The sequence below is a fragment of the Aedes aegypti genome, chromosome 1 (genome assembly GCF_002204515.2).
Source record: "Aedes aegypti strain LVP_AGWG chromosome 1, AaegL5.0 Primary Assembly, whole genome shotgun sequence".
Lineage (NCBI taxonomy): Eukaryota > Metazoa > Arthropoda > Insecta > Diptera > Culicidae > Aedes > Aedes aegypti.
In genome coordinates, this window is record NC_035107.1 from 243,784,425 (window position 1) to 243,808,478 (window position 24,054).

The following is a 24,054-nucleotide window of genomic DNA, read 5'->3' on the forward strand; positions in this document are numbered from 1 at the left end:
TACGCGACCGTCCTCCAGAGCAGAAAAGCTGGCACAAGCCAAGCTCCGCAATCAAGAGGACATGGCAACGGTGGAGAGGCCAACACCAAGCCTAAGGCCAAGAAAGCAAAGAAAAAAGAACCACGAGTTAGCCCGAACCAGACAGTACATCCACGGCGCAAGGCGAAAGCAACCCGTGGATACGAGTCGAAAAAAGAAAGATAGGAGAAAACAGAAAACGGAGCCCAAGGAGAATGTTAAACCGAAACTTAGGTATTTAGGCGAGGCCCTCGTTATCAAAACGGAATAAGCGGAATACGCCGAGGATCTGAAAGCGATGCGAAGCACGGAGAAGTTATCGCCATTGGGCGCAAATGTGCAGAGCATAAGGCGGACCAGATTGGTGAAATGATCCTAGTCTTAAAGAAGGACACCAAGCAAAAAGGTACAGTCTACAAGCAACTGGCACAAGAAGTACTTGGCGACGAGGTTGATGTAAGATCCCTGACTGCAGAAGCAACTCTCCAGTGTAAAAATCTGGATGAAGTCACCGATGCAGCGGAGGTCTTGGCTGCCCTCAAAAAGCAGTGTGACATCGACGTAGCCAGTAAGGCCATCCACCTTAGAAAGGGCCCGCATGGCACCCAGGTAGCGGCGATCAGGCTGCCGGTTGCAGAGGCCAACAAAGCGAAAAACTTGGGCATACTCAAGGTACGCTGGTCGGTTTGCCGACTGAGCATACAACAGCCTCCTGAAGTTTGCTTCAAGTGTTTCGGGAAGGGCCATAAGCCGTGGAATTGCATTGGTCCCGACAGAAGTAAGAAATGCAGAAAATGCGGCACCGAAGGTCATAGGGCAAGCGATTGTAAGTAGGTCGCTAAGTGCCTAATATGTGTCGTCGACAGAACAGACAATGAACACTTAACGGGTGGACCCAAATGTCCGGGCACGAGCGGAGTATCAAAGCCGCCAAAATGGATGTAACACAGTTAAATGTAAATGTGATGCAGCCCAGTAGCTGCTTTGGCAGTCAGTCTCGGAAACGAGGACCGACGTGGTGTTACTATCGGATCCATACAGCATACCAGCCAACAACGGGAACTGGGTGGCGGATAGGTCCCAACAGGTAGCAGCTATAGGGACGACAGGACGATACCCAATCCAAGAAGTAATCTCTAGCTCAAATGACGGTTTTGCGATGGCAGAAATCAACGGCGTATTCTATTGCAGTTGTTACGCGCCCCCAAGGTGGTCGATCGAGGAATTTTCCCACATGGTTGACAGGATGATGGCCGAACTAGTTAATCGGCAGCCAGTAGTGATAGCTGGTGATTTTAACGCATGAGCAGTGGAGTGGGGTAGCCGCTGCACAAACCAAAGAGGCCAACTATTGTTAGAATCTCTGCCTGCATTTAATGTAGAGCTGGCAAATGTAGGTACAGTGAACACCTTCCGCAAGAAATGGAGCGGAATCGATTATTGACGTGACGGTTTGTAGTCAGGGTGTCCATTCAAAATCAGTTTTCCATTTCCCGGATTTTTCACGGGTGTCCAAGAAATTTCTTCTTTTTTATACGATATTGACAAATTTGGAGGACATGATGACATTTATGAATTATTTTTAATACAATTAAAAAAACGGTTTACATTTTAAAAGGGTTTTGGACAAAAACATTTAAAATATTTCTGCACATCTTCATCGATCCTCTCTTCCGCTAATAATTTTGCTAAATTAGATAAATCTTCAATATTTCTTATTAAGAAAAAGATGTAGTAATTCTCCATCCTACGACAACAGAATCAGTTTTCTGCAATAACGCAAAGAGATTAACGATGAAGAGGAATCGATGAATGTAGATAGGCCCTTATGAAAAAATAATGCTGATTTGCTGAAATATCTAAAACACCGTTACCCCCTGGAATTCGTAGGAAGTTCAGAGAAATTATGGAATAATATAAATGCCTGCTTTGTGCATCTAAACTTCCACAGAAGGACAAAATTCAATAGGTTGCTATTACCTTCCAAGAATGCCTTAAGAATTATGCGTTAGACATGGCTTATGCCTGATTTATGGAGAAATAATTGATCTGTGATGAATCTCATTTTGGATCCAAGAAAAGTTCTTTTAACAGAAACAATATTTCCAAATACATGTTATCTTTTTTTTTTTTTTTTTTTTTTTGTCGGTAGCGATAGGGGTAGTACTGGCACTCTTAATCTGCCCTAAGCTCCTTCCCAGCATTTGCTTTTATAAGCCTCTATTGCGTTCATCACACAGACGTTCCTAAGCAATGTTGCTCAAATGGTCACTGTGTACCCTAGCAGCAATCAGCCCTTACCGTAGTTTTGCAGTCTAGTAGTTTAGACTACTTTCAAACTATGATAAGGCCTGAAATGCTACTAGAGTGGTTAAAGTGAAGAACGAATTAGTTTTATTAAAAGGTCCTCATTCCCCATTTCATTTCATCACTCACTATCGTCACTTTTATTTTCGACACTATCACGTTTATCACCGATTATCACTCATCAACTTTCATAATACACTTCAGGTATACTTTCCATTATATCACTTTTCACATCACACCATTTTCATATAAATTCATTGTTATTACCATTTACCATCTGTTAGCATTACTAAGTAATTAAAAGATATTCAATTTAAATGTTTCATTATTTTTGTTTCTGTAGAGTCATTACTATTCAAACTACAATTTGGCACTATCACTTCTAATTTCATTTTCAAATTTCCATCACCATAGATTTTATTATAAAATTACTATTAGCACCCTCACAATCACTAAATTTAATAATAACGAGTGTTACGCGCAGTTCCACCAAACATCCATTCTTAAGTTGCATTATAAAACGATTGATCACACGTTAGCTTCGAAACTTAACAACCATTACTGATTAGTACAAAGGAAGCTACAGCTCGTGGTAAATGAACTGAACCATCAACAATCAGTACTGGTTTATAAGTAACTAATGAGCCCTGGCGGTCCCTCCGTTCGAAGAGGACCTGATAATATGCCGGAACATATTAACAGATCCTCCGCCTGAATGCAGCCGTTTCATGATAAATCATGAACCGTTAGAGGTGTGCCAAAGTATTGGGAAGGTGATATGTTTCACAGACGGGTATTATTATGGTGCACCTTCTACTTTGGCACCGTCAAACCCTGTGATCGTGGCCAGGGAGAAACAATATTTCCAAATACATGTTATCGTTCTCCTATGAAGTTGGCTAAAATTTTTGACATGAATCCAAGATTGCATCTTCCAAGTAATCTTCAAAAGATTTAATCGACATATCAATAATCTAGTCAAATACTTTACAAAAATCTTACCAAGAGTACCTAAAGGACCTCTTTATTTATTTATTCATCAAAAAACTAGCCATGACATTTGTTTTGGATTATTGAAAGAATTAGCTATCAATCTGCAGAAATCTATACAAAATCTCGTCAGAGACCTCATAATAACCATCTAAGCCAGTGGTTCCCAACCTTTTTGGAGCTGTGGCCCCTTTCAAGTTCTACAAATATCCCGCGGACCCATGCAAATAAAAATTGTAGAAATCTTTTTTTGTTAAATAAATGAAAAAGATTTGATTGGTTTTTAGTAAGGTGAATTAAATGCAGATCAGAAAAAGGATCAGATTCAATTAACTACAATTACAAAAACATATTGTTTCTCGTTTTTCTCGGCATATCTAAATAGAGCTCACAAAGGATTTTTCTATGATCAATGACATTGAAAAAAAAAACTGTCAATGAACCAGTGATGAAGGTGGTGAACATGTCTGCTGAACCAGAACAAAAACAAGCAAAATACTCGCGAGTATAAGAGTGCTGTAATCTGTCGATAATAAATCTTTTCGTGTACGTATTCGGAGCTGTTCGAAGTCAATTGGGCTTTTGATAAAAAAGGCCTCTGAGTTTTCTAGACTTCAGGGGATTTCTATTACAAACTTGTAGTTTACTGTCGATTTGATAGATGTACACTTGATTCGTCTGTCAAAACCATAATAAATCTCACCTTGTTTAGTTGCACGCGAGTAAATGTTCACGAACATGTTAATATTTGTTCTGGTATGTTCTCCCGTGCAGGCAGGTGCAAACCTACTCTCAACAAGTTTGTTCGCGAGTCTGTCGTGTTTGTTTTGCGTTGGTTTACACGCGTAAGATGCTTCGTGATTTCCATCTTGGCATGGAAACTGATTAGCGGTTTAGGGAAATCCATCGAAAAATTATACATTTATCAATAGATATCCTTGACAGGGTCTCACAGAGATCACGTCTGCGTTCCATGTATAATATCTTCTATGGCCTTCTGCATGGATCTACAGTGAAAATAACAAGGAACTAGTATCTAAGAAACATCTCTAAAGAATATTGCTCAAATTCTACAAAATTCTTGCAGTATAAGCTCTTGCGTAAACTCCAACAAATAATCTCACGATCAATTTGATGGCCAGGGATTAGCGTTAAAGATTTCCCCAAAAATCGTCTTGAAAGGTTTCCGTGAAGATATTTTTGCTAGGCAATTTTTCGATATTGTAAGGAATATAGCAAGCATCAACTTTGGCGGCTTCTGTGAATATTTCAAGACACTTTCTAATGGGTTTCATAGCCCATTGTATACCATGGGATGAATTTCGCCTGGAACTGTCAGAAAAGCTAGTCAGATAACCTTCAAGAATCTTTCCAAGAAGTACTACTGCAGGAATATGTTAAAATCTTACAAGGAATCAAATAGAAATCCAGTTAACTGTATGCGAGTTGCGCCAAGGATTTGGGTGCAATAAGTGAAGAATTTTGAATTTCAAAAATTACACCTATTGTTCATCCCTACGATATTTTTTTCAAAGATTTCGTGGATTTTTACAACGAGAAAAACCAAAAATATGTCAGTAATTTTTTGCGCTTTCCTCTGGAAAATATCTTAGTGAAAAATTCTAATGAAACAATTTTAAATCATATTAATTCGTTTGTTTTTTTTTCCTAAATTCACATTGAATTAATATGATTTTTCTCAGGAAACTGCTGTTTGAAAAATATGTATCAACATTTATGCTGTTTGAATGAACATTTACTATGTGTTTGTGATGGAAATTCTGAGTAAAAAGAGCTCCTGTCAGAAAAAAATTTAAAGGATAATATTAAAAAAAAATATATTCTTATCCAAATGTCAGAGGGACATTAACTTCTAAGAATTTAAAGCAAAATCAGCCAAGGACCTTTCCTAGAGTCTACTGAAAATCTTATTAGCAATCTACTAATAACCATTTCAGTGAACTCTCAGAAAGATTGTTTTAATACTGGTCGAATATCGGTTCGATTTTCGTTAGGATTCTAGCAAAGATTTCATATAAAATTTGCAATGATTTCAAATGGAAATCTAACAATAATCTCGCCAAGAACATTGTCAGAAATCCTTAAGTACCCCTCTTGAAATGTTTCAAAGATCCTAATCGTTAAGTATCTCTCTATCAACTCACCAAAAAATAATCATAATGCAAAGTACGAATTGCAGACGGTGTTGCACCCCTTGTTAAAAATTCTAGTTTTACCCCTGGTAGTCTTATGTTTGAAATACATGTTTTCCCGGGGTGTTCACCAAATTCCCGGGTATTTCCCGTATTTTTCCCGGACATTTGTAATTCCCGGGTTTTTCCCGGTTTTCCCGGATGGAAGGACACCCTGTGTAGTCCTAACCTTTTAGGTACCATGAACTGGCGCGTTGATGACGGTTATACTCATAGCGATCATCAATCGATTCGCTATAGTATAATACCAGGCGGGCGGAAGGCAGCGCGATGTAACTCGACACAAGCCCGAGGTTGTAAAACAGCGCGCTTCGACGGTGAAGTATTTACTGAAGCCCTGAGGTGTGAACGCTCTGGACCAAAACGGTGAAGCGCTAGTTTCTATGATAGCACGAGCGTGTAATGCTTCCATGCCGAGAAAATCCCCTCCCAGAGAGAACAGGCCGCTGGTGTACTGGTGGTGCGAATCAATTGCAAATCTTTGAGCAATCTGCCTTCTGCCTAGCTAGACGAAGAATGCAACGCGCACGCACAGAAGCACAAAGACACGGTGTACTATATTGCAATTTCAAAGATAACTTTCCGTTCTGCGGTTGAAGAGAAAGCTACCGCAGCTGTCACATTACTGATTTTCACAAAGCATCATCGATCGGCTGCTATGATACCTTGGAAACCATGCTGATGATTGTTGTTTTCCGCTGTTTTTCCAAAGCTGTGGACTCTAGGCCTTTTCATGTGACAGATCCGTCTATGCATTTGTTTACATCGGTGGAGGACCGGTGCTAACACGGGCCTGTCATTTTCATAGAAGAACTGTCAAAGTGCTTCCCGATCAGCTGATTTGAGACGTCATGTGAATAGGCCTCTACTAGCATACTTTGATTAGATGGTTTCGTTCAATGATACAATGATTCTCAAGTCTGCGGTAGAACTTTGACAGCTGCGGTAGAACTTGGCGGCTACCGCAGAACGGAAAATTTTCAAAAGAAACGCAATATTAAGAAGGTGATATATTCCGAAAACTGACAGCTACTTGACGACGTCATTCCTATCCACCTCGAACAAATTTTCGAAAAAAATGATCTAGTTATCCGGAAGGTATATGGTACGATAGGAGTGACGTCACATGTTTACAATCAAAGTTGATATTTACATCAGTAAAGAGCCTGCCTTGTTAATTTTTATGCCGTGCACAAAGAGAAGAACGCGGTGCAGCATTCAGAGAGTCGAAAATAGGCATGCTTTGATAGTCTATGTCAGAGTCGTGCCCGTGGGGTGACGCCTACAGAGTGATAAAGGCTGCCATAGCGCCCCAAGAGAAGTCGCCCGAGCTGCTGCGATCGATAATCGATGTACTCCTCCCTGATTACCCCACAAGCTCATGGCCCCCAGCGCAGTATACGGTAGATGAAGGAGAAGAAGTGGCGAGAGTGACGAACGAAGAGCTGGCAGAAGTCGTAAAATCATTCGCGTCAAACAAGGTACCGGGAACCGATGGTATCCCGAATGTTGCCTTAAAAGCGGCAGTGAATGCGGATCCGGACATGTTCAGAACCACGATGCAACGCTACATAGATCAAGGAAACTTCCCGGGTGTATGGAAGCGACAGAAATTGGTGCTACTATCAAAGGCGGGGAAACCACATGGTGACCCGTCGGCGTATAGACCTATCTTTCTACGGGCAAGTTATTGGAGAGGTTCATCCTCAACAGGCTAGCACCGTATACGGATGGTGCGGACGGCCTATCCAACAACCAGTTTGAATTCAGGAAAGGTAAATCTACTCTGGATGCTATCCAGTCGGCCGTTCAGACAGTTGCGGTGGCAATCGAGCATAAAAGAAGCGGCATCCGTTACTGCGCGGTTGTCACTCTGGATGTGAAGAATGCGTTCAACAGCGCAAACTGGGAAGCGATAGCCCACGCACTTCACCGCCTCAAGGTACCGATGCAGTTGTGTAAGTTTCTAGAAAGTTATTTTGATGGTAGGATTCTATTGTATGACACAGAGAAGGGGCAGAAAAGCGTTCGAATTACCGTGGGAGTACCTCAAGGTTCAATTCTGGGCCCGCTGTTTTGGCATGCGATGTACGATGACGTACTGAGGCTGCCCCTTCCGACGGGTGTTAAGATTGTTGGCTTCGCCAACGACATCACCCTAGTGGTCTATGGCGAATCGATGGAGGAAGTAGAGTTGACAGCAACGCACTCTATCTCCATAGTTGATGAATGCATTAAGGACGGTTTCTAAAGAAGTCGTGTGCATCATACCCGATATAAAGCCCATCGACTTCCTGGCATGTCGTGCACAGGATGACATTTTGCAATTGAGCACGTAACGTTCAATTGATTAGTTCAGAATAGAGCCCGAAGGAGAAGATTACACATTCGGCGTAGATTCGGCGTAACGATTTTTGGGCAATTATGAATCAAGTAAGTATTTCTGTCCTTTTAGAACTGTCTAACAACAGATATTTTTTGAAAAATTGGAAAACTGCCGAACGCTGACAGTAAGTATTCGCTTCATGCCAGATATTGCGGAAGCTTCAGCTATTCTTTCCTTTCTATCGAACACAAACTAGCGTTATTTTAATGTGATTCATCGTTTCATATATATGTTTTAGTGTATATTTATAGATTTCCACTCACTAGACGTATGTACACTGATATACACAAACCTCTCATATAACAATTCCATCCAGTCTCGTCATGTATTTTCCGCATTACCAATGTACCCTCTTCTCTACAAGAATGCACATCTGCCATTCTTTCGCACCTAATTCGCGCTAACTATATACTGCTGTAATCGTTTCGTTATCTACTAATAGCTACAATCTTTGTTGTTTCTGGTAGCGCACCCTGTGCCCTGATTCGAACAGATCCTAACTGACTTCGTAGACTTTGCACCAACATTCCTTAGGTTACAAAAAAAAAACGGTACCTTCGCTATCATGCTGCATATGAATTTAATTCACACACGCACACAGGTCTGCTGCGGGAAACGACGTTACTGGCGATCCTCTTCTATATACATGTTCTATTTTGCTATTCTTCCTAGTTCGAGAGGATTCTTCCTAACAATTACTAAACTGTGGTAAAGCATTGGGTTACATATTGTGTTCAATTTTTTTTATTTCTTTGTTCCTGCTGTGAATTGTTGTTGTAGTCCGTTTAAGGTGTTTAGTTTTCGATAAAATATGTTTCCATAACTATGTTTATAACTAATGACAATTGCACCATTCGATTGGAGGCTCTATACGGAAAATAAACGAAACTTATACTCTTAACGGCAAAGGGTTTGCTACTAATATACTCTTCATAAGTGGGACGTATTAGTAGGGTCGCTTACGAGAATACCTCGCGTATAACTGAATTAGTATCACAATTTCGATTGTTTGATTGTTAGTTCCTAGTAGCTATCCTTGCATAATCAAGTGCGGTTTTGAATATATGTATGTATAAGAGGGGAGAGGGGGGGGTGTACAATATAGATATATAGAGAAAATTGACACCAACAGCAAAGCTAATATTGAAAATAGTACTCAAGCGGTGATTTTTTCTCATTCCGTGCAGTTTCAATTACCACCCACGGTTGGGATGTAGACGCGAGAGAACCGATTTATAAAAGGGTTATGACAGGTCACTCTATAATGATTTCCCTATGTCTAACACTGAAGGCAACAGCTGTAATGTTTTTATGTGTTTATGGATTCACATTTTTGGTTATTGTTCTGCGCAATACACAAGACTTTTGGTTAAGAACATATACGATGTGTAAGCTATATTGATGATCTAGTGTATGGACTTTGTTATAAAGGTTGGATATGTTCATTTTATTCAGATGACGACAAAGTAAATTGTAGAGCTGTTTAAGGAAACAAAATTAAACTAGACGCTGACTAAGCCTAAGGGCAATTGTAAACTCGCGATTGTTTCTAGGATACCTGTTTCACTAGTGTCGGGGAGTAATCTGAGAAAATAGTCGATTTTTGAAATAAGAAACTTTTTCTCATTAGACGGTAGATTTTAAGTCTCGAGAAATCGTAGGAAGATAATGCAAGAGTAGGTCCTGGGTAGCATGAAGGGCAAACCTCTAAAGGAATCTCTGGAGAAACCTGAGTAATTTTTGATTTCCCGTAACGCGGGTAGATCACCTTTTCGTGGTGCGTTACGGGGTAAGATCTACCAATTTGAACCCTAGTCTCATCCTGTTTGTCGGGCTAGGGTAATATGTTCTGGTTATTCAAGGATTCGCGGTACAAAGTCCTTATTTCTGGCAGCAGTTTCTGAAAATTAGTCTATTTTACCTAGCAGATGGTTAAAGACTTGGAGTTGGTCAGTCCCGAGACTACACTTGAAGCTAGGATAACAATCATGAGTATTAACTCAACAAGGACTGTTAAGTACTGGTAATTCAAGGACTCACGTAAATTCTGATTACTAAACAAATTTTCTAGCTTGATTCGGTTTTGCTGCTAGCATAAAGCTCTTTTTTTCTAGTATTTTCTGGGACTAAACTAAAAGTGAAACAAGGATGTGGCTAGAGTTCCGTTGCATGGTCAAATATCAGCAGTACCGATTTGGTTCCTCAGAAATTTAATCGGTTATGTTTGCTAAGGCGCGCCTTCGCTGAGCTGTAAATTTCTATGAAGGGTGTAAATAGCGGGACTTTTTCATCATGGTCGATTTTTATCTATATCTTAGGAATCAAAACAAGAACTGTACAGAAATCGATGCTTCATTAGGGATTGTTCAAATATTACGTAACGCAACAGGAGGAGGGAGGGGGTCTGACATAGTGTTACGGTTCATACAAAAATTTAAAAATTTCCATACAAAAGCTGTTACGTGGGGGAGGGAGGGGGTCCAAAATTGGCAAATTTTGCGTTACGTAATATTTGAATGAACCCTTACCTATCAATGGAAATGGAGCAATGCGACATGCACTATACACTAAGGATACGGGTAATGCCACAATAGATCTAAATACTAGTCGCAGTGGCGAATCTGAACAGAAAAAAACATTTTTTTTATCGAATTTGTTGTGAAATTCTTGAAAAAATCCCTAACAAATTTATAAGCGGTTTCTTCACCACCGCTCAGCATAGCATAGCATAGCATAGCTCCGTGATTGATCGGATCTGGTAAGAATTGCACTTCGATCCAAATGAATAAGGGATGGAACTTTCCACTTACTCTCGAAGTGTACATTTTAGCAGCTCTCATATTATCGATCAACAACGACGCCGGCCAAGTCCTTACAGTCAGTTGGGATGGGGAAGGAATGTTAGGGTGTAATAATTGTTGCTTCTAGAGACCGAGAATACCTCTGCATCTCCACACTCATCACGGGAGTGGTGTTGATTAGTGAGGGTGAAAAAAGATTAGGGAGTCACCTTTGGTCGGTGATGCGATTTATGGGTAAGGAGGAAAAATACGACTCTTGCTTAAAAGTAGTTTGGAATTTTTATCTTGCGAAAAAAAATATAATGGTAGATATTACCAGTTGACAATCCATCCTCAACTGAACAGGAACGACTCGTACTGTAAAAATCATCATTCTGCAACTTGGTGCGTAAACTACTATATTCACACTGCTTTCTTGATATTGTGAATCAATACGACAGTGAAAAGATAACGCTAATATTTCATAGGCTCCAGTATTCCATACAAGGTAGTCGGTTATACTGTGATCTCCAATAGGATTAACCGTGGATATTTGTAAACGTGTCAATGTTCTCACTGCGAAAATTATGGACTCTGTCTTTTCTGTATGATTCAAGCTTGGTGTTTGTGGGTAAATTCTCATATCCCGCGAGTTTACATTCTGCCCAGACAGGCTCTTTCTGTGCAGCAGTGGGACGATAATGCAATAGCATCCATAAATGTAATACTAAAGATTCTTTGTTCAGACGAGTATGTTCAAGAGTATAAAAACTATAAATTATAAGAAATTTATTTAGCAATCATCTTGCTTGCCCAAATAATTCGAGTTGACGTTGGATAAACACTGCAAACTAAAACCACGTTTGTAACAACTTTCCAAAGTTGCCGCAATGTGCAGCACAGCTTGAGATTAATTAGTAACAAAAATTAAAAAAAAAACGCTTGGCGTGAATGGTACTATTCGTATAAATATTACAAACTAAATTAAAGAAAAAAAAAACAGATATAATATACTATCCTTCCGGCAGGGAGGGGGGTTATTGCTCTATAGGTGAATCTCATCGATTATTTTCCATTTATTTTTGTTTTTTTTTTTTTGATACGGTTTCGGTAAGTGTAATGTGCCTTATTAGTTTCTATTAACCTTTTTTGTTTCTAACATAATATAGTAATGGAATACGTTCCGAATTGTTTGACTTGACCTGTCGTGATGAAGTATTGGGGAGTGACTCTACTTACCAACGATGTGATACTACATCGGCATTTGTTCCTTCCCTTTTGGCCTTTGGCCGCTTACAGTAACTGTTAAAGCTCCGGTCCTCGAATGTCCGTCGTGTGGGACTTTGTCTCTCGGATGGTTCACCTTCATCATTGTTGCGGCGATAGCTACGATGGTACTGCAGTTGTCGCCGCCTCAGCAAGGTGAGAAAACGGCTAATCCGCGATTTGAATCCCGATCCAAGCGTGGCCGCCAGCTGACGGTAAGAGGGGTGATTTCTATAGCAGTAATAACTATAACTGTGGGCTCGGTTGCTAAGCGGCCCAGCACCATCGAAAAGACACTCCTCCGGATGATGATAATCGACGAGCACTTTCATTTCTATCGTTGGCGATGACGATGACTCTTCCTCCTCAGTAGACGATGACCGGGATGTGGTCCAGTGATGTTGTCGCTGCTACAATTCGAACAGCTCGTCCTGTTGCTTTTCCAGCTTTTGGAGGGAACTCTGCACCCGTTTGCCTTGGGTCATTACGATCAGTTGACTCGTGTCTGAAGCTGCACTCCCCGAGGAGCTTTGTCGTTTGTGATGGGATGAACTGGCCCCTCCGCCAGTCCCCGAGGGCGTGTGGAAATGATACTGTTGATATGAAGAGATGGACGAAGAGGAGGATGCCGTCGAGTACGCCCTCGGTTTCGAGTAGTAGCCACTACTGTTCATACTAGCACCGGAACTAAAAATATTATCGTCGCTCTGGCTGGAAATGAACTCGCTATTCCGTTGCGACTCGGCAATGTACTTTCGTGTCGTTGCGATCGACGAATCTATCTTCCCTAGGAACTCTTCCATGTTTTTGCGGCTTTCCTCCTCGGGGGAAATGGCGCTTTCCTCGCTTATGCCCGGATCTATCGGGGTGGAACAGGCCGACGAACCGGCCGGACATCCGGCGATCGTGGTCGACCGAACCGACAGCGAACTGGGCCGGATGATGGCTGATGGATCTTTTGGATAGTACGGGGAGTCCTTGTCGACCGGTATCATCAGGAATGGTCGAAGAAAGATGGTGTCCGTCGGTAGGAGTCGGTTGATACGACGGATTTGTTCCATCTGAAATGTTGTATGAATTTAGGTAAAATTGTAGCAGGGATAGGAACAGGTTAAATATAATACGGCAGAGCAGAACACCTGTTACGGAACCACTAGGTGGGCAATGTTACTGTACATAACATAAGGTTTCTCTGATGAACTATCTTGAACCGCAAATTTTGGTGAGTTCTATCAAATGTTTAAATTGGCCACTTATTTGGGAATCCCGGAACCACTACATGGCAAATGTTACCTGAGATAATGGAAGACAACTTTAATGAATTCCGTATGAAATTGTGAACAATTTAAAGTGTCACATGACAGGGTTCTATAAAAAAATTATTAATTAGCCACTTTCCAGAACTCCCCCTGGGAACCCAAAAATCTGAGACGGTGCTAAAAAGTAGCGTTACACAGATTTTTGAACATCGATTCACGGCAAAAAGCCGGCGAACAGCACCCCTCATCGTCAAGGGGACCCAAGGGGGCTTGGAGGGGGTCGTGCCACCCTTACAAGTTTTATGGATCGAGGTGTGACGACCCCTCGGTCGGCGCGTCTCACACATCTGATTAAAATGATAAATTTGGCAACCCAATACTTGGGGAAACGTCATCCTACGAAAAGGAAGAACGTGAAACTGACGTGAGAAAAAGACGTTCCGCGTGTGCTACAAAATTATTGTTCTATCTATTCTTCTTGCGTTTATTTATTAATTATAACTAAATTACTTCCTACTTAAATGCTAATGAATTCCCTAAAATAAGCAACTGAATTCGAATAACAGGTAAAAATTGAAATGAAATACATAAAGCTAGGTTCCTAATTCATTGCTATTGATGTAGGTTAGACCGTATACTGCGCATATGACAAATAGGCAATTTCCACTGAAATCTAGTTTCTTGTGAAACGCCGGTAAGTTTTAAGAAATATTTTGCACTATTTGGGCCGGAAAAAATGTCATAAATACTTACAGAACTATTACATAAACACCAAACGAGAAAGTAGAAGGACTAAGGGATTACAAGAAGTTTGAAAAGAAACAGGAGAAGAACTAAACGTAAGATGTTAAAAATGGTAAAGATATGCAATTGCGAAAAGTTAACCTAAATATATTTCAGGAAGTTTTTATCAAAGCGATTAAAAACACGGATTTCAATTCTTCTCTTCTTCTGTAAACCCAACAATATAAAAACTTCGTTTATCTGTAAACGGAGATCGTTCGGAGATCTACAGCATGTCGCGACGGAATGAACCGCAGCAACGAGAAGGTGCCTTCGACGAAACAACGATTGGTCATCATTGCAAGTTGTGCGAGAACTCAGACAACAGTCGCATGGTCCAGTGCGACAAGTGTAACGCTTGGTACCACTTCGAATGTGTGGGCGTGACTGCGGATATCGAACATCATGATTTCATCTGCGCCGCATGCAAAGTGGTCAAAGGAGGAGTCAAGAAGAAGCGTAAGACATCAGCTAAAGTGCTCTCAGATGCCCCCCCGGTGAGTTCGCACGCAGATGACCAGAATACCGTCCCGCCACACTCGAAAGCACCTCAGTCAGTGTTAGCTACTCGGGCCAACCAGCTAGATCCATCCGCGTACTTCGTTGCTTCGTCCACAGCAAGCATAGGAGTCGTTAGTGGCGCTCCCGTTACATCAGCCACTCCAGTCACATTCTCAACTAGCCCCATGTACGACCAATTCGTTTCGTCTTCTGCCTACGCTTCCACAGCCACCCACGGCCCGGCCGTACCATTGCCAACGACGATACCACCAAACATATTTGAAGTAACGAATCAAACCTCGATGTCTGGTCTATCATTACCTCTTGTACTGGCCCCTCCCGTGCAGTCCGTGCCATCGTATGCGACTCTTCCACAACGCATACCGGGTTACTTCCCGGAAGTGCTCAGAGCGGCTCAGTGTTTCACAGTTCCTTCGTTTGGGAATCAACAGATTCCGTCTCTGCAGTACAGCACGCCTCTATCGTCACGAAATACACCAACCATTAGCCAAGCTGAAAGGACCACCAAGAACATTGCACCTGCATTGATTGATAACAATCCGTCCGACACCAAGAAACAAGGTCGGGAGGACGGTGTTAGTCAGCGCTCCGGAACTGCGAGTTCAAGAATGTCCCGGAAGGAGAAAAGACTACAATTGGAGTTACAAATCCTTGACGAAGAAAGGAAGCTGCAGGAAGAAGAACAACGAAAGAAACGCGAGTACCTCCAGAAGAAACATCAATTGCTGAGAGAGATGGCAATCGACTCTTCAACAGAAGACGACGAAGGAGAAGAAGATGAGGAGGCGATCAACCAGAAAGTGGATATGTGGATGCAGGGTTTACCACCGACCGAGCCAGCTCATATCCAGCTAGGTGGGCCCCAACAACGTCCACGAGAGGAATATGTACAACAAATTCAGGTTCCGCGGCGACCTGTAGCGCAACAGATTCAACAAGTCCCCAGTCAACCAGTTCCTGATATTGGGCGGCTAAGGATTGGCGAATGTACTCAAATTCCGTCAAGATTCGAAAACATCGCCTCTCACGTAGGGCCGTTTAATCCTGGCCAGCGTTCGACCCCTCGACAAGCAGAGTTTATGGAAGACAACGGTAACTTGTCACGTAGTCAAGTAGCCGCTCGTCAAGCGGTATCACGAGAGCTTCCATGCTTTAATGGTACTCCCGAGGAGTGGCCTCTTTTCTACTCTACCTTCATCACCACGACCAACATGTGTGGCTATACATTAGAAGAAAACTTGGTGCGCCTGCAGAAGTGCCTCAAGGGGAAAGCCTACGAGGCAGTTAAATGTAGGCTGTTACATCCATCGAGCGTGCCAGGGATCATCTCAACTTTAAAAATGCTGTACGGCAATCCCGACGTAATAGTACACAATCTAATCGCAAAGATCCACAACACTCCACCACCGAAAGCGGATAGACTAGACACATTGATAGAGTTTTCTCTGTCAGTCCAGAATCTATGCGCTACGATAGAAGCCTGCCAGTTGGATGAGTACTCGTATAATGTTGTACTCCTACGCGAACTCGTTGACAAGCTCCCTCCTTCATTTAAAGTGGATTGGGCAAAATACCAGCGAACTATCCCAAGCGTCAATCTCACCACATTCTCGGCGTGGTTGTACGATCTCGCCGAAGCTGTTTGCCCGATTGCCACGCTGTCAACTATCGAGTCAAAAACAACAAAAGGCAAGAAAAACTTAGCTTATCTGAACACGCACCAGGAAGAGGATGAGAATGCACGTTCATATAAAACGAATGAGGTCATCAAGTCCGCGCCACCATTAAAAGTATGCATGGTGTGTAAAAGTAGCTGTCCCAGTGTCGACAAATGTTCACGGTTTGCTGAACTCAGTTACAATTCCAAATGGGCAACTGTGAAAGAGCTCGGACTGTGCAGGAAATGCTTGAAAAAGCATAAAGCGTCGTGTAAATCTCAACAAGTTTGTGGAAAAAACGGTTGTCAATACAAGCACCATCAACTCCTCCATAATAATCAAAGAGACACAACCAGCATTTCTAGTAAGGTCCCTGCACAGACGACTGTCGCACAGAGCTCAACCGGGCGTGAGTGTAACACCCATCTAAAAATCACCAATAAAATGCTGTTTCGCGTCGTACCTGTTATCCTGTACGGACACGATAAAACCGTGAAAACCCACGCATTTTTGGACGACGGTTCGTCGTACACGCTGATGGACGCCGCACTTGCCACCGAACTAAAGCTAGATGGAAAGCCGGAACCACTTTGTCTGAGGTGGACAAGCAATCATGGACGCATGGAGAACGATTCGTTACGATTGAGCATTGAGATTTCTGGTACAAGAGAGGGTCATAAGAAGTATCGTCTCCAAGAGGTGCACACAGTTGCCAATCTAAGTCTCTTCCATCAATCGGTGAACGTGAAGGAGTTGACAGAGCAGTATCCGCACTTGCGAGGAATTCCGGTTGAATCCTACCAGGACGTTCAACCCCGTATTCTTATCGGTATCGACAACACAAACTTGTCACTCCCGCTGAAAGGGAGAGAAGGAGGTTGGTGTGAGCCTATCGCTACGAAAACACGGTTAGGGTGGATCATACACGGCGGTACAGAACTAGGGGGAGAGCTAGTTGGATATCACAGTCCCCAAAAATGTTCCTGCGGTGGGCCAAATGACGCTGCCCTTCAAAATGCAATCAGCGAATATTTTTCGATCGAAAGCATAGGAATTTCCCCGCCTAAACATTCGCTTATGTCGACCGAGGATCAACGAGCCGAAGAAATCCTTAAAACCATCAAGCAAACGGAAAGTGGACACTACGTTTCAAATTTGCTTTGGAAGTACGACAACTGTCATCTTCCCAACAGCAAACCCGTGGCTCTTCAACGACTGCGCTGTTTGGAGTCCCGCATGAAGAGAGAACCTCAGTTAGCCGAAGCACTTCGAAGTAAAATCGCGGAATATCTGGAGAAGGGCTACATTCGCAAGTTGACGGATAAGGAGTTGAATGAAACGCATCATCGAGTCTGGTATCTCCCAATCTTTCCAGTCTTTAACCCGAATAAACCGGGTAAAATGCGCATAGTTTGGGATGCGGCCGCTAAAACCAACGGTGTGTCACTTAACTCAATGATGTTAACTGGGCCGGATCAACTGACGTCCCTATTATCTGTACTCATTCAGTTTCGGGAAAATAAAATAGCAATATGCGGGGATCTGAGAGAAATGTATCATCAAGTGCACATTTCAAAGGAGGACCAAAACTGCCAACGATTTCTATGGAGAGAAAACCCGGCAGATGCGGAACCGAGTACGTTTGTAATGCAGGTGATGACGTTTGGGGCCTGCTGTTCACCAAGCTGCGCCCAATACGTAAAAAATTTGAACGCGGAGAAACACGCAGGAAAGTATCCAGCCGCAGCCAAAGCAATTATCAAGAGCCACTACGTGGATGATATGCTAGTCAGTACGGAGACGGAGGAGGACGCAATTCGACTAGCAAAAGATGTTCGACACGTTCATGCCCAAGCTGGGTTTGAGATGCGTAACTGGATTACTAATTCGCCAGGAGTTCTCAGCGCCCTACAGAAAGAAAAGATTAACGAAAAAAGCCTGAACCTAGGATCAGAACTAGCCACAGAAAAAGTGCTGGGTATGTGGTGGTGTACGGCAACGGATACGCTCACGTTCAGGCTTTCGCAGAAGCACGACGCAAACTTGTTATCAGGAAACCGGCGGCCAACCAAAAGGGAAGTGTTACGGACCCTGATGGCCATCTTTGATCCTCTGGGATTACTTTCGAACCTGCTGATCTTCCTCAAGATACTACTCCAAGAGATCTGGCGTTCGGGAATCAGCTGGGATGACGAGATACCAACATCGCTTCATGAGAAATGGGAGTGTTGGCTGAAGGTTCTTCCATCAGTACACAACGTTCACGTTCCAAGGTGCTACAGGCTTCGCACGTCAATCGGTCCACAAACCAACGTGCAGTTGCACACCTTTGTCGACGCAAGCGAGGAAGGCTACGCGGCGGTGGTGTACCTACGATTCCAACAGGATAGTTGCGTGGAATGTGCAATCGTTGCTGCAAAATCACGAGTGGCCCCAATCAAGTTCGTTTCAATCCCACGTCTCGAGCTACAAGCAGCTGTTGTAGGGGCACGATTAGCGAAGACGGTTTGCAGCAGTTTGTCATTCAAAATAGACGAGAAATACTTCTGGACAGATGCTCGCGACGTGCTATGCTGGATTCGTTCGGATCATCGCCGATATTCGCAGTACGTAGCGTTCCGAGTCAGTGATATCTTAGAAACTAGCGAAGTTGCTAATTGGAGATGGGTCGGCACTAAGGATAATGTTGCCGATGAAGCCACTAAATGGCAACGTCTACCAGACCTTGGAAGCGAAAGTCGATGGTTCAAGGGACCAGAGTTCCTATGGCAACAGCCCGCTAATTGGCCACTAGAACCATTCACAACCGGTTCAACTAAGGAGGAGATACGTGCACACGTGTTTTATCATAGAACCGCCATAAAGTCATGTGTAACAGTGGAAAATTTTAGTAGTTGGGATCGGCTAGTCGGTACGATGGCTTTCGTGTTCCGATTCTTAAAGAACTGTCGAAGTAAGATTGCGGGAAACCAGCGTCGATTCGGCCCTTTGTCCAGCATAGAATTACAGCAAGCATCAAATTACCTATTCAGAGTGGCGCAGAAAGAGTCATATCCCGATGAAATAAGTGTTCTTTCGAACACAAAATCCATAGCGAAGACAGTTTCTAAACAGAGCACGATCTACTCGATGAATCCGTTCATAGATGAGCAGCAGGTAATGCGAATGCGTGGCAGAACTAGTAGATGCGAGTACGCTACGATGGACGCGCAGAACCCGATCATTCTTCCAAAGGACCACTATATTACGATGTTGGTAGTACGAAGTTACCATGAACGCTATCATCACCGTAACCATGAGGTCGTAGTCAACGAACTACGTCAGGTATTCCGAATTCCGAAGCTGAGGGTTGTGTTTCGTAAAGTGAAGACAAACTGTCAGAAGTGCAAGAATCAACGAGCAGCTCCTCAGCCACCAATGATGGGCGATCTCCCAAAATCCAGGATGTCAGCTTTCTGTAGACCGTTCACTTTCGTGGGTGTGGACTACTTTGGGCCATTCATAGTTGCAGTTGGACGAAGATCAGAGAAGCGTTGGGGCGTACTAGTGACGTGCCTAACAACGAGGGCAGTGTACATAGAGGTCGCGCACTCTCTGAGCGCGGACTCATGTATTATGGCGATACGGAACTTCATGGTACGAAGAGGTGTTCCAAACCAAATATTTAGTGATCGCGGTACGAATTTCGTGGCCACGAATAAGGAACTGAAAGCAGCTCTAGCAGATTTGAATCAGGAAAGAATTATCCAGGAAATAGTCAGCCCTGAAACGGAATGGTGTTTCAATCCCCCGGCTTCTCCGCATATGGGGGGAGCATGGGAAAGACTTATCCAAACTGTGAAGCGAAACTTACAGCAGGTCACACCACAGCGGCTTTTCAGTGACGAAACACTGCGCAACCTTTTTGTAGAAATTGAAGGCATCATAAATTCACGCCCACTAACGCACGTACCTGCGGATGATCCTGATGCTCCTGTCCTTACTCCAAACCATTTTATCTTGGGCTCATCTAGCGGCCTTAAACCAATAACAGTGTATGACGACAGCTATTCGACGTTGAAGCGTACATGGCGTACTTCGCAAGCTGAAGCGAACATCTTCTGGCGGCGTTGGGTCCGAGACTACTTGCCAGAACTGACGAGGCGTACAAAATGGTTCAGCGAAGTAAAACCGATTAAGGTAGGAGATATTGTTGTCATCGTAGACCCAGAGCATCCCCGAAACTGTTGGCCCAAGGGCCGAGTCATCTCCGTTAACGTAGGCAAAGACAACAAGGTACGATCTGCAGCGGTTCAAACGGCGACCGGAGGAGTATACGAACGTCCCGCGGTAAAATTAGCCGTTCTCGATGTTCGACGCGATGAACAGAACAGCCACAACAGTGGCGTACCTGGGGGGGACTGTGACGACCCCTCGGTCGGCGCGTCTCACACATCTGATTAAAATGATAAATTTGGCAACCCAATACTTGGGGAAACGTCATCCTACGAAAAGGAAGAACGTGAAACTGACGTGAGAAAAAGACGTTCCGCGTGTGCTACAAAATTATTGTTCTATCTATTCTTCTTGCGTTTATTTATTAATTATAACTAAATTACTTCCTACTTAAATGCTAATGAATTCCCTAAAATAAGCAACTGAATTCGAATAACAGGTAAAAATTGAAATGAAATACATAAAGCTAGGTTCCTAATTCATTGCTATTGATGTAGGTTAGACCGTATACTGCGCATATGACAAATAGGCAATTTCCACTGAAATCTAGTTTCTTGTGAAACGCCGGTAAGTTTTAAGAAATATTTTGCACTATTTGGGCCGGAAAAAATGTCATAAATACTTACAGAACTATTACATAAACACCAAACGAGAAAGTAGAAGGACTAAGGGATTACAAGAAGTTTGAAAAGAAACAGGAGAAGAACTAAACGTAAGATGTTAAAAATGGTAAAGATATGCAATTGCGAAAAGTTAACCTAAATATATTTCAGGAAGTTTTTATCAAAGCGATTAAAAACACGGATTTCAATTCTTCTCTTCTTCTGTAAACCCAACACGAGGTGGTACAGATTCTCTGCAGTACCTAAATATGACTGCCAAGAACGGATCCATACCTCAGGCCCCTTTCCTTCTGCATCTATCTATGGAAAAATACATCGGCGCTTCAAAAGATGGAGCATTTAAAGAGAATCGTGGAGTCTCCTATGTTTTGAAGGCACGTAGTAACTTCCCCGAAGCGTGGAAGTTCGCCTCTTTAATTCATCGCCAGTCAAGGTGTGAAGGACATCCGTCAAATTCGACGTCGACAACCGGATGACAGTTTCGAGATCAGAAGCTGTCAGAAGCGACAAATGCTGATATTTATGAACGGATGGTACAAAAACGTGGAGGCCAGAGCTCTATACCAGTAGCTGGTACCTCCCACCGGCGACCGCGAGGATTGGCACACGTCTCGCATCGAAGAACAGCTGATTCTGGAAATGGCCTCTCGGGACACTCCAGACCATCAAATTTGGGAATTGGGTTACATATATCAGCCTTTGGCGAGTGACAAGCTGCCAATTACCTCTAATGAAGCTCTATCTTGTTAATTTTCGGAAGATCTTAGAACAATGAGTGCTGGAGTTGCCAGCTAGATCTTATCATTCTAAACGAAGGATCAACTACTTTTTCACGCGGGCGATCAGAAACGCCATTCGATGTCTCACTGGTCGGCTATCAAACACCGCCTACCATGGTCAGCCGAACCGGACCTCCGTGGAAGTGACCATATACCAATATTTCTCAAACTAGATAGCAACGCTACGCCAGAAACAAGTCGCCGTCCTCGATGGCTTTTAAAAACGGCAGACTGGCTGACTTACCGTTCTGTACTCCAAGAAAATCTGAACTCCTCCGGTCTATTCAAAACTTCATCAATTACATCAGCTCTGCTTCTTCCGAAACTATTCCGAAGAGTAGTCCTAATCCGGGTCGCCGTGCACTTCATGGTGGACTAGTGAGACCGGTAAAACCTGCCGCGCTACGAATAGTCCAGAGACTAAGAAAGAAACAACGAAGCTGACAGACTATAACCAACGAGGCTAGAAGGCAACCGACCATCGATATCCCACTCCCAGGAGAGGACGTGCTGAGAACCGTAAAGCAAGCAATACGTCGCCGTTGGGATAATATGTGGAGTGAATCTAGACCTCAATTGTTCGCTAAGCATCCCCAGCTCCCAGTATTCTTATTTGAGAGTTAATGCAATCCTACCATCACCAGTACTATACAGTGTACCTATTTTTGCAATGTATAAACTTCAGGGCGTGGTATTGGAATATTTCGCTTATTACGCCACATAAAACACGTACCGTCAAACGGGGTGACTTGCAACACTTTTCAACTTCAATCAACCAAAACCATGATCTAAACGTAATCTAAAAATCTAAATTCCTTGTAGAACTTTGAATGGCCGGCTCGCCTACAGAATGAAATGATAGAAAATTGAATCGAATTATTTTGTCATATCAAAAGTCATCAAAAAGGTGAAATTTTTTAAACGTCCTTGTGCGGGGTGACTTGCAACACTCAATGCTAATTTAGTTTTTTCCAACAAAATGTTGATATTTTTTATTAGTCACACTTGTGAAGTATTGTTATTCATGTATTTAAAGCATTCGAACCAGTACAGAAGCATTTAGAATACATTTTTGTAAGAAAATAATTTAGCTATTTTTGTATGGGAAAAAAGGCGTTAAATCATCAAGGTCCAATATCTTAACTGAACAATATTTTTAACGAGTGTCTGTAGTTGATTGATGAATTATTACTCTTTTGATTATAAAGTAGACCTAACACAAAAGTTTTTAACTTTTATAAAACTCTAAATTGCTTAGAAATAAAGTGTTGCAAGTCACCCCGCATAGGTACATGTATATAAAAATTATTATTATTAAAAAGTTGTTGCTACAATTTCGTAAAATAAAGTTCGTCATATTATCACTTATTAGTTATAGAAACAACATGTAGAGTATTACTTTTGTACAATAAATTTATCTCATGTTTTCAGGTCACGATTTTGAACCTCCATCAAGCATCAGTTTTCAAGACATTTAAAAGAATTATGTTTATTGTATGAACATATTCATAATAACTGCTTTAATTGTGGCTCCTCCATGAATTGTGAGTCACACGTATTGAAGCACCGATTTAAAACAAATTTTCTATCGGAAATTGTGTTTTATAGTGAAATTTAGTTGTAAATTACAATGTGTTGCAAGTCACCCCGCCGTTGCAAGTCACCCCGTTTGACGGTAATGTCGATTGATTTCATTCATATTTTGATGAACTTTAAGTGACCAAATAAGTGACATAAGGCGTAGACCTAAAAAAGAAACCGGTAAGTCATCAATCTCTATAGCTACGGTCAAAGTTATTTGATTCCAGGAAAAAATAACAGCGAGCTGAACAGGCAAGAAGAAATGTATGATTGAAACATTCTGTGGGTTATAGAATTCTTCTTGAAACGAGATGTACCAAATCTAAAGAATTTGTTTTTAGCATGTGTACAGCCCTTCTACGCCAACATGTCCCATGTTCTATGTAAAACTAATGGGCCGCGGGACAAATATGCGTAGAACGGCAGTGTATCACTTACCGGCAGACTCAAGTAGACTGTTTACACAGTATGAATGCCTGAAAAAAGATGTTGGAACTCTAGTCGAGATACTTATAGAGAATAATGACTTCATGAAGCGTTGCGAACCCATGACCATACCAAAATAAATAGGCGCGTACGGGAGCCTTAGTAGTTGGTGGGATTCGGGGGAATATCAACTAAGATGGAATGCGATTGATGTGAAGCTGACCTGTTATTTAAATGACTAAAACAGA

General features: G+C 42.4%; 1 protein-coding gene across 1 annotated transcript in view; it reads right to left on the reverse strand.

Annotated features, from left to right (window-relative positions):
* Positions 1-11,319: 11,319 nt before the first annotated feature.
* The window catches only part of LOC5580098 (lysM and putative peptidoglycan-binding domain-containing protein 2), a 47,230-nt gene continuing 34,495 nt past the window's right edge, over positions 11,320-24,054 (reverse strand). Inside the window, exon 3 of the mRNA XM_001654799.2 lies at positions 11,320-13,021. Within this exon, the coding sequence (XP_001654849.2) occupies positions 12,371-13,021 (651 nt within the window). The 3' untranslated portion in view covers positions 11,320-12,370. The remainder of the gene's footprint in view (positions 13,022-24,054) is intronic.